General features: G+C 39.7%; 1 protein-coding gene across 2 annotated transcripts in view; it reads left to right on the top strand.

The window, feature by feature from the left end:
* The window catches only part of LOC130182205 (homeobox protein PKNOX2-like), a 99,088-nt gene that overhangs the window by 58,478 nt on the left and 23,838 nt on the right, over positions 1-16,772 (top strand). For both annotated transcript variants that reach the window (XM_056396927.1, XM_056396925.1), the window contains one exon: positions 14,586-14,757. In XM_056396927.1, the coding sequence (XP_056252902.1) occupies positions 14,586-14,757 (172 nt within the window). The remainder of the gene's footprint in view (positions 1-14,585; positions 14,758-16,772) is intronic.

Below are 16,772 nucleotides of genomic sequence, written 5' to 3'. Positions count from 1 at the left end.
CTCTTATAATGAGCTTGTATTATCTATTTATGAAGTAAATTATTCAAAATACAGACATTTTTAATCGTACTGGGTGATCTCCTGGTGTAGGCAGCACACCAACAACTAACTAGGTTTGTTGAGCCAAGGTGCCATGCGCTGCCTGGTGCCGCCTGTAAAGTAACGATGACACTGCAGACTGTGCTGGGCCGCCTGTCCCGGCTCCTCGGGTCCCACCCGCGGGTATCCGCCACTGCTGTCTGAGGTAGCGCGAGCCCCCATGCTCAGGCCTGAGGCGAGCTCCTGTAAAGTCCTTAGCAGCTCCTCTGAGATACAAGGCTGCCTTTGATGTGAGCAGCCATGTTTGAAACAGCTTGGTGTGGTGGTTGGGGGTGGGGTGGAGGAGCGGTCCAAATCAGTAAATCAGCCCCTCTTCCACTTGCACATGGGGTTTTTTCAACCTCCACTTTCCTCCTCTTCCCCCCACTAAACCGCATATGGAGGAGAGTAAAGAAGAAGCTCTCAGCAGCAACAAAACACAACAAGAATGACTGCAGCAAAGACATACAGACCTCATTATTTAGAAGTGTATTTAAATGTGCTCTCAGCTCTGCAGTTCTCTTGTTGTTTTCTATAGAGAATACATTAATGTTAATAATGCTAATGTACTTTATTAGTTGCTTTTTTGGAGTGCCTCTATAAGAGCCGAGATCTGTCTTTCCATTCTTCAGTGTGTTAATTAATGTAGAACAGTTTTTAACATGCACAGTAGAAGATGAGAAACAGCTCTGTCCAAAGTGGGAAAGAAAATGCCGTCCAGCACCTCTAAAGCTGAGCAATGAACACATAGCTCATTTGTCTACAAATAGAAATGTAAAGATTAAAAATGTATTGCAGTTGTAGACAATATATGATATATATTGCCTATAATATATATACAATATAATGGATGTGTTGACAAAATACAGGACTTTTACACAGGAGACTGCTGTTCTTTTCCAAATGTGAAATGTGAAATGTCATTTATCCATCACCATTGCACTACCTTAACTGCTTACGCATGTAATTGTAACCATGACAACAAAGGTCTGCTACCCTTACTTATTTCAACCCCAACGGCAATCTTTTCTTCGACCTGACCAAGTAGGTTTTGTGCGTAAACCATTCTGTGACTATTTATTATTGTTACCATGACGACTAAGGTCCGTTACACCTGCCGCACAACAGCAGAAACACTTTAATTCAACCATTAACAAAGCAAGCTGCTGTTAATTGTGTGTGTAGATGATCTCTCATTTAAATGAGTCTTTTTTTTACCTCTTTAAAGCACCATAGGTTGCTGTAACTCTGTTAGCACATACATGTTGATGGTAAAACTGAAATCTGCACTCAACTAAAGGGCCAAAACATTTTCATTTTCATAAAACAATACTCGAAGAAAAGAATTTGAAGCCTACAGGCCTTCATCTCCATGTTGGTAAAACTACACTGGCTCTATCTGATCATGCTAGAAAGATATGGTCCATGGTTGCAGTAGCCTTTGCAGGATTCTATTTCATAGTACGCACAAGGGGTCTGCTTGTAAACTACCCTCAGGTTTCCCCACGCGCACATACATTATGTTTACTCATCGAATGAGTGAGCGAGCAAGAGAGAGAGAGATTGATTGGCGTTTTTTAGCCTTAAAGTTACGACACAACACGTCCATAAAATTCTATTAGTTTAACACATAAAAAAAAAAAAAAAACAGCCAGCTAAATAATAGGCTATAATATGCTATTAATGTATATACTAGGGCTATATTGAATATCCCTGATGAATTTAAAGTAAAAGTCGGCATTAAGCAATGCATTCCCTCCTAACTAACCATTAACAATAGTAATACCAATACGCAACAGCACGACCAAACCAAGCTACAATAAACAAGTAGAAAACCACACAAGACAAAGAAAATAAAATGAAATCGTATTCCTGCCTATTTGAAGTTCATTCTCAGTCTGCCCGTTCCATCAAACTCTGCATCAATTCCAGTATCATGATGGATGTACATCAGTGCTCCACATCTGCAGTGTCATCATTCGGCATCAAAGCACCAAACTCTTCCTTACCTCCCGCTCTCTTCTTGAATATAGTCTCATAACAGGTTCTCCTGTTGTCACAATTTTATTTTCAAGATAGGTTGTTAAAAAAAACAAACAAAATCATTGAAATAAATGTAGGCACAGTGTGCACAGGATTACGGCTGCTGATGCCACTGCATGGTTGGACTAACCCTTCTGTCCAAGTATTTGACCCAATTCCTCCTCAGGGCCACAACCTTGCATGTTAGCTTCCACCTGTTCTGTGTTGTTGTCCTCCAGACCCACCCAAGATATTATACTGCTGTTTTCACATGCTGAGTAGTACCAGAGGAAGTTGAGAAAAGAGATGGCGAACAGAATCATTTCCTGTAACTGTGTCACATGGTTTTGCCACCAACCCGCCCCTTTAGGAGACCAGTGGGAGGTCTGAGTGTATTCACTCCAATGGGAGACGTGAACGGGATCACAGTTTATGATAAATATTGGATCACAAGCCACAGATCTTCTGCACATTCTGACACTACTCTGGCATTTTTAAGACAGACAGATCAGGAGAAAATTAATTTTATACGAGACACATCTCTGTCTCAGCAACACACTCTCGCAAGATCTGGCAACACAGATCTCTCTTCTCTCTGTTGGTTCTGGTCTGGTTTCACTGCTGCAGTGCTGCAATGTTGTTGCTTTCCAACCGGATAAACTTATACATGAAAAATCTATTAAAAGGTAAAACTAAAATAAAACTAAATAATACTATTAATGTCATTAATTTTTAACTTTTTTTGGACGGAAAACAGAGTATTATTAGACTGATATGAACTTGTACTGGGCTGATCAGATATGAAGTTAGCAGTTGTATTGTAATGCCCAAGCTAGGCCGTAATAACAGAAAAAAAATATCTGTCTTTTCTTTCCCATCTAATGCAGTCTGGATAAGGTTTGATATTGATATTAGCTACTGTCACATTTCATACCAGTTGCATAATCCCGAATTAGCTAGCTAGTGTCATTTGGCAATTTAGGAGACAGGAAGTGTTACACTATTTCATACCATTGGCACTGCTTGTAATGTATCGTCTTTGTCATAGAGTAGCTTTCGTGGTACTAACCATAACAAGTCAACTTCATTTCATATGTCAAATTGGTGGAATGGCCCTTTAACTACAGAATTTGTAACATGAAGTGGCATAAAGTGGCAAATATCTGTCTACTAAGCAGCCGTTTAAAGAGTATCATTTAGTTTTAAGGCAAAAACAGCTGTATATTATCAGTGTCTTTATGTGACACAACAGGGGCATCAGGGTAGAGAAATAAGATGGGAAGTTGAGTTACTTCCCAGTTAAATCACGCTATGGAGAATATAGAGCCAGCTGAGTCTGTAAATGCGTGTGATGGCCAATTAAAATGTTGTGATCAACAGTGTCAGAGGCAGCGCTGAGCTCAGGGAGCAACAGGAGCTGAGGGTTCACCAGTGTGTGCTGTTAAATGTGATTATTTGTAGCTCTTAAGTGAAATCCGTGCTGCTCTGTATTCAGAGGAGGAAGAGCAGGGTAGAATTTGGGAATTATTTTTGTCCGTGCAAGGAGCTAATGCCTAAACACACCTTGTTACCTTGTTATAAACGCAATTAAATTTGACTTCACAAGTCACTGTCTCCCACAGTGAGTGGAATTATGCAAAAAGACACAAATAGCACTCGTATTTTAATAGAAGTCTGATCTGCCAGTGTTCCTGCCTGTACACAGTGCTCATATGGGGGCTGTAGACTTTGAAAAGAGTAAAGCATGGAGAATCAGTATCTCTGCCATTTTTCTTTAATTATTCTGCTCAGGAAGTGTGTGTGTGTGGGCTTTAATGTTTCTTTTCACTAATTGCTAGAATGCCAACTTCATGAGGAGATGTGTGGTTTCCTCTATCCCTCTCTCTGTCTCTCTGCCTACTTTGTTATTAGCAGCGGAGTAAATGTGTGATAGGGTAATTAGCCTAATGAGTTGTGGCATTTACTATAAAGATCCTTCTGGATTCTCTGCATCTTATTAAAAAGCCGGTGAGGGTTTTGTTTTTCAGGTTTGCGGATGTAGTGCTCAGCTGATGGAAGCCGATTCGGCTCATAGATGGAAACATGCACTTAATTGAAAGAGACATCATAATAGACCTTTTTTAAAAAACAGAAATGTCCTTGTGATGCTCAGAAACAACTCCAGTAGAAGAGCTTTATTTACTAGAACATGCTGTTTTAAGGTCGCACTTTCATGAGTTTGTTTGAGTTAACTGTTCACTTGCTTTACATGGAGAGAACTTAGGGAAACAGTTATGAACAGTAAGTGTATTTTTTACAAGTCCTCATGGGCAGAAATACACATCTTCTTTATACAGGAAGAGCCATATTCACAAAGTTTCCAAGGACCTAAGCACTATTCAAGAATATTCTCAGTCAGGAATAAAAGGCACAATCTGCTCTTCAGATTTATTTCTTACAAGAACTTACTCATCATCCTCTACTTGGCTTAAGAAGCAGTTGTTCATGATATGTAACATGTTTCGTTTGCATCAGTGGAAGAAATCAGCAATAAAATTGGATTTATTCTGTGTTTTGACAGTGTTGGGATCCTCTCACAAAGAATCCAGTATTGTAGCGCAGAGCCCTGTATGGTGCATATTTTCATTCACTCCTCTCCATAGTGGGTCTTTGCTGAAAGCCTCTCTCATGCCAGCCTGGGTGTTTTGCATTGAGACTGGATTTAAAGGTTTGTGTGTATTTGTAGGAGGGTTAACACGCTGTCATGCTAACAGTCACCAAACTACAAGAGATACAAGAATTTATTCAGCCCATGTTTATGCTCGCGTATGTGCTTGTTGTTAATGGCATGAAAGAAGCGAAAACTTGAAGACCGCTCGTGTCGTACACACAACAGGAGGGAGTGCTTTTAATTTGACACATCCAAGGACAGTATTGGCCACATTTGTGCTTTTCCTTGTGTGTTTGCCTGCCTCTGTAATGCACCATAAAGTCTGTTTATCCTCACTGCCACAATGCATCAATGCATCCTCGACCACTGCGCTGCTCCTCCAGCGGCGCGAACACTCTAGCCGTCTGACGGGCTTAAAACAGGCCATGCCTCCGTCATTTAGCGGGTCAGCGTGTGTTGGTGCTCAGTCGCTGCTGAATGCAGGAAACTGTGTCCAAGCTCAAGTGGTTTTATTGGCTGTTTCTCTCAGATACCCATTTTTATGAGTTCCCTCACCGCTTGACTTTGGATGAGAAAGCCCACAGATTTCTTTCCTTGTTTTTTTTTTTTTTTTTCATTTTTTTTTTTTTTTATTGTTATTATTTTTATTTGGGAAACTTAGTAATCCGTGCTAGGTTATCTGTTCTGTTCTTGGCACAAGAGCGGCCTACAGAAAACATAGAGGGGAACAGCTGCCAGTAATACCTTTGGAAATACAACAGACTAGTGATGTGTTTGTGAGGTTTTCAGGCTGTATACAGCCTGAAAGGAATACCTGCAGACACTAGTCATGCCTAAAAAGCTGCTAGATGCTAGAAATGACTAAATATAGCACAGAACTCTTTGTACTACAGATGCAAATACAACTTTTGGACTACATATATATATATATATATATATATATATATATACTGTATATATATATATATATATATTTATGGATACATATACATGTATGTATATGCAATCTTCCAGAGGCTTCAGCTTCAGAGAAACAAAACCCCAAGTTAAGTTCAGAATGAGACATGAGAATGAAAAGGCGAGTTTGAAAAGTAGAGAAAAGAAGACAGGTTTTATTCAGATTGTGCCGCGGGTTCTTTGTGTGTGCTTGTGCACACGTGTACAGTACGTGTGTGTGTGTCTGCGTACCCAACCCTGCACATAGGGTTTGCTTCAGACATGTAGCCTGGGGAAACGGGGGCCTTGTTGGGAGCAAAAGCAGCAGGACTCCACCACGAACCAGCTTCTAATATACGCGGGTACAGCAGGCCTGATTAGCTGGCAAACAGTGGGGAGCAGCAAAAGGGGGGGTGGGGGGGTGGGGGGGGGGGGGGGGGACTCCATCTCTCTCTCTCCAACTCACACACACATTCACATAAACACATACCTTCAAATCCCCACCCCCACCCCTTTCTGTACCCCCTTGGTGGCCTGCCAGATTATTGCGAAAACAGGCAAACATGACTTGTTCCTTAGATGACTGTGCTGCTTTGATTTGAGCTTGTTTTCATGCACACCTCTGCATCTGCAGGTTTAACATTTTGTTGTCGTTGAGAGAAAACCTTTTGAATCCAATTTTAGTGATGAAACTCAAACTTAAAGGATAATTCCAGCTGGGATTGAAAGTCCATTCTTGATGTGAGAAAAAGGAGTTCACAAAAAAAGAAATCTCCACGAGGTCCATTCAGGCACTTTTCTGGAGCTTTTGATCTTGTAACACAATCTCCCTCAGCAGATGGAGTTGCACATGTGATGAGATTGTAGATCATTTGAATTCCCATGAGTGTTCAGTCCTGACTCTGAGCACTGGCTTTTTGTCCTCCTTTCATTTCATCATCAAATGTACGTGCGTCTAGAATTTAGGTTCACCTAGAAAAAATGTTTATCAAACTGACTAGCTAGCTGGTGAACACAGTGGAGCATTTAGCAGCTACAAGCCAAATATCTTCGTCAGGAATTGTCAGAGACCAAAAACAGAGCTAAAAGAAAGTGAATACTGGACTTAGAGTCAACAAGTGGATGTAAACACCACTACAGTTCCACTACAGTTTCATAACGAACCAAAAAATATTTTTGGGATTTCAAATGGCTAAAAAACGTATTCCATTGTAGAGCTGTGCACAGCGCGATGATTCGCTCAGCCCCTCCGTGCCTCACTCTGTCTCTCAAACAACAACACATTGGTGTTTATTTGCATATAGAGCAGGTAAGTGAGATCCGATCACAAGCGGACACTCGAGACGCAGGTGGAGACGCATTTTAATGCCAGGTCTGAACAGGGCCTTAGACCACTCAGTTCATGTGCAAGCCTCACAAACAACGCCATTGTTGTGGGACTGATGGAGAGCTTCTTGCCATGTCGGCAACATCAGCTCCAGAACAGCTGCTGAATTTGAATAACTATGACTTGACAAAATGTTTTTAGGGGTTAAAATAGTCTCCAACCTCTAACGGCTGTCCCATTTTACCTTTTTGAAGTCTGACCTGTAATCAAACATCAAAAATCAAGCATCACCTTATTTCCCTCCTCAGCCTCTGACTCACTGACCATAAAGCAGATGCCACTAGAGCTGCCACGTCCCTCACCTTCATGTTTAAGTCATCACGTTCCCCACCGCCTCTGATTCTCCGTTTTGGGCTTTTCGTTGATGTCCCAGCATGGTGCATGCTGGAGGGTGGGGTGGGGTGTGGGGGTGGGGGGGTGGGGGGGTGGGGGGGGGGGCGTGCTGACTCCACTCACTGGCCGTCCTGTAAATCGCTCTTTTATGGCCCTTGTAATGATCCCCCAGCCAGCAATCTCCACTCCGTCGCACTGCAGATAGAACCTGCCGCTTCTGGCAGCCGACATGGGGGGGCTCAGTATGGTTGGAGGAGGTAGTGGGAGACTGGAAAACACACATCGTGTGACCATGAATTCACCCACACACACACACACACACAGTCAGGCAGACACATCCGGCTATGTTCCCGTTCATAAAAATGCATGCCTTTTCACACCCCATCTACCTTAATCCCAACTTCCTGTGTAAAGGTCATAGAAAGCGCCGAAGGCTAGTGTTTTTTAGCTCACTCTAAGTTGGCGAGGTCCAACTATGTACAATGGTATGTCGTCAAGGATAGAAGTTTGCCCATGCAAACCCTGATTGCCTTGGTAGCATTAGCCTTTTACATCATATGCTCCAAACCTGGCTTCTAGCCACAGAGCACCGGTGACAATGTGATGCCTACAATTCCCATTGAACACCACCACTGAAGCTAATCTCAAAAACCCAAAGTTTTCTTACACATGTTCACTGAGCACTTATTGACAATTTTGCTCAGCTTAGAAGGAAGGAGCAAACATAACATGGGATGTTTCCTTCTAGCTTTCTGTCACAAAACATTTCTTCACGTATGTTTAATTATAGCAACATAACCTGTTGAATAATGTACAATGAAAAGTTTGTTGACATGTCCATAGATGAGCAAAACAAAGGAAATGAATTGATGCAGCAAGGAATAAAATTAAATTCAAATACATTAAATGCAAATGCATCCGCATCAAGCTGTTGTTGTCTAGATAAAATTCTCACCATGCACTTGAACAAGTTGTTTACAGAATTTAGTAACATTTCTGCTCAGGGAAGTCTGTTGAAATGCAGTTTCAGTTTAATGTATTTTACTGTTTCTGAATGTTAATTAGACTGAGCATCATTAAACGAGACGCGTTTTAATGTTTCGGTTTAAGAAAGTAGCATCAGAAAGAATACGGCTGACAAAAGAGGGGTCTCGTTTGGTCACTGTATCGTCAGATGTAAAAGCTGTAAAAATGAAAAATTGGCTTAAGTTGGTCAGAATTAAAGATGCATAACATGAAATATGATTAATTAATTTACTGGTCCGGATTCTGTGCAGATGACTGTGCATTAGCATACCAATCTGAAATGATAATAAAACACAGATTCAAGTTTCACCTAAGTTAAAAACAAAGATTTGGACTCTACGAGCTGTAGTACTACTGGACGCTGTTTTAGCATCTTCAGTCTGATTCACATTCACTTGCAGGTGGCAAAGACATGAATAAGCACCTTTATCTAATCACTGTAATCTGACATACTGTATGTATTTCACTGAGCAAACCTAAAGGCATATATATATATTTTTTTTTGGTGTGTGTGTTTTAACACAATCCTTTTCATGTTGTGACAAGATGCTTTTCATGCTATATAATGTCATATTTCTCCAATTATTACTAATTACCATAGGAAATTATTCAATTTCAACAAGAGACTTTTTCTTGTTATAACAACATATCACAAAAAAAATTATAACTCCCATTATTACATGAAAAACATTAACACTGATTAACACTTACTCATTATAACATGATTTTTATAACAAGAAACGTTTATTCATATGTTAAAATGAAAAATAAAATCTAGTCAGTGCCTACAGCGACACGGCAGCATTCTGATCAATCAGATAACAAGATGAAGTTTTATGTGTCATTGTCACAAGCTGCTTTTGTGCTGTTTAATGTGCCTATACATAATTATTGTGTGCAGATCAGACTACATTTGCAGTTGTGACTGAAGGGACTGACAGACAGTAGAGGTCTATGCACATGAACTGACATCTCCACTCTCTGTTTTAATGCCACACCATTTATTCACTATGTCTCATTCTGACCATGCAATGTAACTTAATCAAACTATATAAGCCAGTTTTTCTAGCCGATGTAAACTACAGTATCTTCTCTTTAAGCATTGACTGGACCTTCTCCTGGTTTGAACAACATATGGAAGTTAATTATTATAACAGCAAAATTTATCATGATATAACAAGATTTTTTTCTAGATTTAACAAATCCGATTTTGTGAATAAATGGGAAAGTGTTGTAATTATTTGCTGAGAAAATTTGTCATAATAGCATCTCTTTAAACCAAGGGCGTTTTCTTGTGAAACCAAGAAATATTTTTTTCAGTATTGTGTTAGCTCATAAGACTTTATTTTGAAATCTGCTATGCAGTCACATAACATAACATGTGTGTATAATGAATCTGTGACAAAGTCTTTTAAGGGTTTTGTGAGACAACAGCTTGATGCACATTGAATCAACATCTTCATGACAGCTGATGTCACCTTTAAATTCTATATTTGTTTTTATATATACATCAGTGTTTGTTTTGTAATACAAACGAACACTACGTATTTAAGCAGCCATAAAGGTGTTGTGCAGTCTGTAGCTTTACCCACAATGCCCCTGTGTCCTCAGGCCCTGTAGCGCCACATCTCCTTGACAGCAGATGTCTATGAAAAGATGTTTTAGTTAGTGCATGTGCTTATTTCTGTGTCTGTGTGATGATTATGCAGCAAATCAACATGACTTGCGGTGTCACTTTGCTGACTCCAGTTGTCATGTTATATTCCTCCTTGTTTATAGATTGTAACACTCATAGAAAAAAAATAGACGCATAAATGATCTCACCTCATCGGCAGAATTAATCACTTTATGTAATATAAATAACTCTGAGACTAAATGTGAAAGTAAATAACTTGTTAAGACACCATCTGCAGTGCTGTGAGTGTTCCTGTTTGCTCTCAGTTACAGTCTTCACCCCCACCCAGATTCTCCCCCACCCCACCACAAGCAGACATTAAGCAGACAAGGCAGAAGCTCTCCACTCTGCACGTGACCCCCCTGTTTAGTATTCCTGTCACGTCTGGCTGAGGGAGCGGCATTAAATTGGGATCAGGCAGATTAGAGTATAATATAGACGACTATTAAAGGCTGCAAATGAGAGCCATGGGTTAGAGCCTTAGCAGGGGCCTAGCCTCCCTCCATTCCAGTGCAATATACACTCACCACACACATACACCGAATTACATGGCCACAACAATGACACTGTGTGGAATGAAAATGCAAGAAAAAATATGACCTCCAGTTAATGTTCATCTTTAACCAAACAACCGCAAGTACCAGGAAGTACCAAAAAAACAATTAGAATATCAGGGGAAAAACCTACACTCATGTGACTTGGGTAAGTAACATTTATTCTATATGATTTATTTCACCGTTATCTAGCCAATCCTGATATAGCAGCTCCACTTGGGGAGTGTGCAATGGCACCTCAACAGTGAGGAGAGAAAGGACAAGCACTAATTTTCAACACAGACTTAAGTCCTGTCAGTCCAGACAAGCCTGCTATAGTAGCCATCGCCTGCTATTACCACAGTCAAAGAAACAAGTTAAAGGTCCCATATTGTATAAAGGTACATTTCCATGTGTTTTTGTGATTATAAAGCAGATCTAGGTTCTATATTAATACTGTGAAAGTATCAAAGCGCTCAGTCCACAGAGAAATGCACACAGCCTGTATTCAGACACTGAAACTTAAAACAAACCGTCAGGACTTCTGTTACTTTGTGATGTCACAACAAAGCAGTCACCACTGTCAGTCATACACCAAGCCCAGCCCACATTCAACCTTACAGGATTTGGTTTCTTTTTGGTTTTTGGTTTGTTTATCTGAAATCTGTTATATTTTTATTCAATCACTAAGAAAACAGTCAGCCAATCAGAAGAGGGCATCAGAGCCTCTCTTATGATTCGCTCACCGACCTGTCTTTGCTAGAGCTCCAGAGAGAAGCCTGAGAGAGAGGAGGAGATGTAAAATTACACTGAGATGGTTTTTGGTACTTAACACTTCAAATTAAAAAGTGAAAGTGAAAAAAGTGTAAAATATGGAACCTGTAAAGAAGGTAATGACTTGCCTACCTAAGGGATAAGACTTGGCTACAGGACAGATTGAAAAAAAAATTATGTTATGAAAAATATCATATATGGCAGGAAATGTCACGATATTCAGTATTATCAAATATCAGCCCCAGTCTAAAAAAGTTCACTCTACATCCTTGAAACTTAAATTGTACTGGGTGTATATTTTGAAAATTTCCCCAAGAGTCAGACAACAGAACACATCTTCTTCCCCCACTCATTTGGAAACAAGGAGTGGATTGGAAACATAAATTACATCAATTACACCAACAGTGTCATTTTTCAAGAAGTAAAAACTCGTGCAATCATAGCAAGTTGAAAGATGTAACAATGAGATCGATATTCCACATTTAGGGACTTCCACATGTAGAGACAAAGTGACCAAGGATCAGATTAGAAAATGCTGGATTTTTTAAACCAGTCCCTCATAAATTTGGCTTCAATCCTTGAAAATACCTTCCTGTATACAGCTAAAACAACTGGATCTGAAAACATTGCCACTAGTAACCATCTTACAGTGTTTATATAACTTACTGCCAAGTCCTGAGTCCTTATCATAATTCATTTGATAGGGACATACTGTATTTTTAGACATTCCCCTGGGTCTCTTCTAAGTTAAAGATAACAAAAAGAACAGTGGGAGAGTATAAAAGGGGAACAGTGAGGAAAACAGTCTTGATGGAATAGGCAATGCAGAGAACAGTGACCACAAGTGTGAAAAACAGCTCCATGGGGCACAAATATTCAGATCCACCAAAAGCTTTTATTCTCAGTTGGTCATCTTTCCAACTTCTTCTCAGATTTTATTGCCTTGTAGTTCTCTGTCATCGTGGCCATTAGGGCAGCAGCTTTCCTCCAAGAGGAGATGCTCAATAATTTTGGTAGTACGGACCATTGCACAGTGTATCTGGAGGATCTTATGTGAGTGACATTCCCAATAAAAGGCAGATGTTAACAATGTAGGTGACACTGTGAAGCCTAGCGCCATCACTGGACCATATCCTATCCACTTAAAGATCCTTTTTTGAACCTTGTGCGTGTGTTCAGCGTGTCCTTTAGGGAATGTCATGGAGCTGCCGCACTATTAAAAGTAGAGTGAAGACGGGATAAGTGCTTTGGAGTGGAGCTCATATTATATCTTTAATTTTTTCCCTCTATTGAATGTCCATTAATGTGTCTTTGCACATCAATGGTAAGAGAACCATAGACAGATTACCACTTTATTTTTTTAAGTACATAGAAATATGTGTAAAAGGACTGTTTGTATGAGAGCACATGAGAGGCTCATGCAACTAAAGCCCTACATTGAGATAAGATTTATTATAGGAAAGTTGGCATGATTTCAATATTACCTGCACTAGTCAAGTAATTATTAATACCAAATTTCTTTTTTTCTTTTTTTTTTTTTTTTTGGTAAATTTGTTGGTCTTCCTGTTATTTTAGTCCAGTCTGGAAAGAAACTTTGCAATTTAAAAGTGCATCTTTAGTTTGCATATGTACATCTGTGTTTACAGTGTCTCAGCTCAGCAGTCAACAAGCTAATGTACTTAACAGTTACACTGCGTATATAGTGATGTCTGCGTGGCACGTATAATGTACTGTATACAGTGTGTTCAGCATCTTAGATGTGGACCAACCAACAGACCAACACAGCCATTCCTACAGCCACACTGTTAAAATTGAAATACAATTATGTGCATTTGTAACATACTGCCAATTAAATGGCTCGGTGAGTGATGTCAGCTGTGACTTCGACAGACTTTGAGTGGGAAAAAAGAAGCTAGATGCAGACAGTGTTGTAACAGAGTGATATCCCTTTGAGTTGGACAAATGTGTCTCAGATGAGCTGATACATTTCAGATCTTTATGAGACCTGACAGATAGAACACACCTCTGAGCTGCTGGACTGTGGATTACAGTTAATATTTCCTGTGTCTGCCACTCAATGTCAGAGAGGGTGTTACTTTTTCCTCAACTGCCACAGAGATCCATCAACATGCTGTCACCCACATGGTCGCTGAATATGAAATTGTCCTCTTGGACTTTGACGACTTGATCCATGACTTCACAGAGGACTGGAGGAAAGCAGATGGTCTTGGCAGATTTGTCACTGATGTTTAGTGCTGTGTTTCACTGTGTTGTTATGGCTCTGGCTGCATTTTCTTTCATAGTTATATATGTAGCCAGGTGATGTTTCACTTTAGTTTATCTTTTAGCTCTTTAAGATAAATAAAAAAATAATGCATAATGGTATGATTTTTATTCTATCAAAATAATTAACATAATACATGCTGTGAAGGTTACTTATTCCTGATTTGTTGTGTGCTGGGAGAGGATGTACATTATATATGTGTGCGTGCGTACAAATTTGTATCCAGGGCCCATGCTCATGATGATCTGTGCATGAAAAGCACTCAAGTGTTTTTAAGATTTTAATGTGTTTAATATGGTAAAAATTTGTAATTTATTCTTAGTCTTTAATTAATGTGCTGATGGAAACAGGATAATGTTAATTGGCTTGTAAGTGTATTTGGCTGCTTTCAAGGAAAAGTCCATGATAAAAACCTTTGTGTCTATTTGCCTATGTGTCGTATTCTCAGAGGTAACTGACCAAACAAAGACAATATCACATCATGTTGGGAGTTTCATAGTAGAAACAGTTTCAGCTTTGTATAAAATATTAACAGCAGATTATTTGTGTTAGCCCTTTAAAATCAAGGAGCAAACGTTTGTTTCTACATGTGAAACTTTGTTTACATTACAACTCTTCTTTAGGGTTTTGGAAAGGCAGTCTGGGAAATGTAGGAATTCACCAACTGAGGTAAACATAGAGGAGACAAGTCAGTGTCTGCACCACAACAATGAACTGCAACACCAAAAAACCCCAAAAATCTGAACTGTCTTCTGATGGGACAATAGAAATTTGAGGCTCCTGTTTTGGCTTGATGCACGCCAACATGTATTGCTAATACATAATCAGTGATATAATAATTAAGATCAGTGACAATAAAAAGTGCTGCTCTCTCTCTTTCTCCTCAGACATCCGTTGTTCCCCCTGCTGGCATTGTTGTTTGAGAAATGTGAGCAGGCCACACAGGGATCTGAATGCATCACGTCAGCCAGCTTTGATGTGGACATAGAAAACTTTGTGCACCAGCAGGAACGAGAACATAAGCCCTTCTTCAGTGAAGATCCAGAGCTGGACAACTTGGTGAGCCAACGTCTGTGACAAAGAACACATGGATTTTCTATTGGTTTCGGGAACCTAACCATCTACATTGTAAATTAGAAATGCCTGCTTGTCTGTTTGCAGCGGATCCTATCATTACTACTCCTAATCATTCCCTCCTTTTTCCTGTAATCTTCCCATCCTACCCCTATACTTCCCCTTGTTCAACACCTAGCAGTAATTACAAATTAAGAGAAGGAGGATGCTGATCATGTTCCCTGAGAAAAGAAGGGGAGGAGCTGAAGCCAGACAAAGACAGAGACAAAGAAAAAAAGTGCACTTTTGCTATTACAGTACTTGGGATGGCAGGCCGACAAGTGCTCAACAGTCAATTAACCCTGCATCTGTGTGTTTTATGAGGCACTGGGTGCAGGCATTCCTCCCAGAGGGCACTAACTCTTCCACAGGGCAGTAATGTTACACTGGGCTTGACTGGCTGCGATGGGTGCAAGAGTTACTGGTCCCTTGATTAAGTGAGCGCAGTTTAATTAGCTGATTTATCTCCTCCTTGGCCAAGCACTTTCCTGTCCATTCTGTTGACCTTGAGTGGTGACTTGATGGGAGTGCACCACAGTGAGTCTCAAAGAGTGGAGAAAAGCGAGGTTACGGATGGCTAGATGGCTGGTGAAGAGAAGAAAATACAGAGAGATACTGTAAATGAATGATTCCTGTTATCAAAAAAGTATCACTTACAAACAGAGCCCCTTAACGGGGTTCGACTGATTGCTAATTTTGCCAAAATTTGACTTGATATAGGAATTGTAATCATGTCACACTTTAGAACAACAAAATATGTTCAAATTTCTTTTTTTCCCCATTATGTAATATTTTCATTAATATTATTAATACATTTCAGGTAATAAACCTGGTCCCAAGCTGTTTCCTAGCAACACAAACTCCAATGAAATGGTCTGTTATATATCAGACATTTGTCGTCATCTACCTCCAATTTTACAGACAGTCCTCTCTGACCCCTGCTACTGCATTCAATCAAATTGTTTGATAAATGTCTGAGTAGAGCAATAATTCCATTGTGGCAGGGGAGGATTTTCCTCGACAGTTTGTGAGGGAGTCTGTCTGTAAAACTTGCACCAAAACCTCCCAGAGGAAACTTCTACAAAAATCCCCTTTCACTGGAGACTTCCAATGCCCCAGTGTGGTCTGAATGCTGTCTGAAGGTCTTTGCTTGTATGCCAGGAACACCGTTTTGAGGAAAATACTGAAATCTTGTAAATAGAGGGAATTACTTGGCATGACTACAGTCAAATTAAAACAGCTTATTATCACTGAATGTTATTTTTATTACTCCTGTCTTGAAGTCTTGTACCGGTTTTGCTACTGAAAGCTGCATTTTTTTTAACCTTAAAGCTACAACAGCAGGAGGTGTACCATGATTGGTTTTCATATGATTTTTCACTCTACTTCTCAGGTTAAGTGCAATGAGTGACTCATTTTTAGTTTTGTTGTCTCACACTGACTTTAAAATGCAAGTAATGCCTAATATATACCCTTACATCAATACAGTGGAGGTGATGTGGCGTAGGAATTAACTATATATATTGTGAATGACTATATTCAAGCATGAAAGTGCATCCTTGACTGTTGTGAACAACATGTGAAGCAAAACAATCTCATGAAACAAAACTGCATCTCACGATCTCCATTCTCTGAAGAAGTCTGTGAGATCCCGGTGAAAGCTCAGAAAAAAGAACTGAGTGTACCTTTAAGCTTACATTATTTTCTTATTGTGAGCAATAGGATTTTTGTAGAACCCAGCAAAACAGATGCCATTCTAGAGTTGAAAGAAAGGGGAGGTTATATGAAGAAGGTTTTGAAGATTTAAATAACATAAATAAGATATTTTATTTGTTTAAACACTGAAGCCAAAAAAGCCAGTCTTACAGACACACAGTGGAAAGGTCTGACTTCCCATCATTCCTTAGACCCCATGTGTTGATTTCTGGCTATGGGAGAATGAAGGATAAAAGGATTATACC

Source organism: Seriola aureovittata, chromosome 15 (assembly GCF_021018895.1).
Source record: "Seriola aureovittata isolate HTS-2021-v1 ecotype China chromosome 15, ASM2101889v1, whole genome shotgun sequence".
In the NCBI taxonomy this organism is placed as follows: domain Eukaryota; kingdom Metazoa; phylum Chordata; class Actinopteri; order Carangiformes; family Carangidae; genus Seriola; species Seriola aureovittata.
This window is presented reverse-complemented; position numbering and strand designations above follow the sequence as displayed.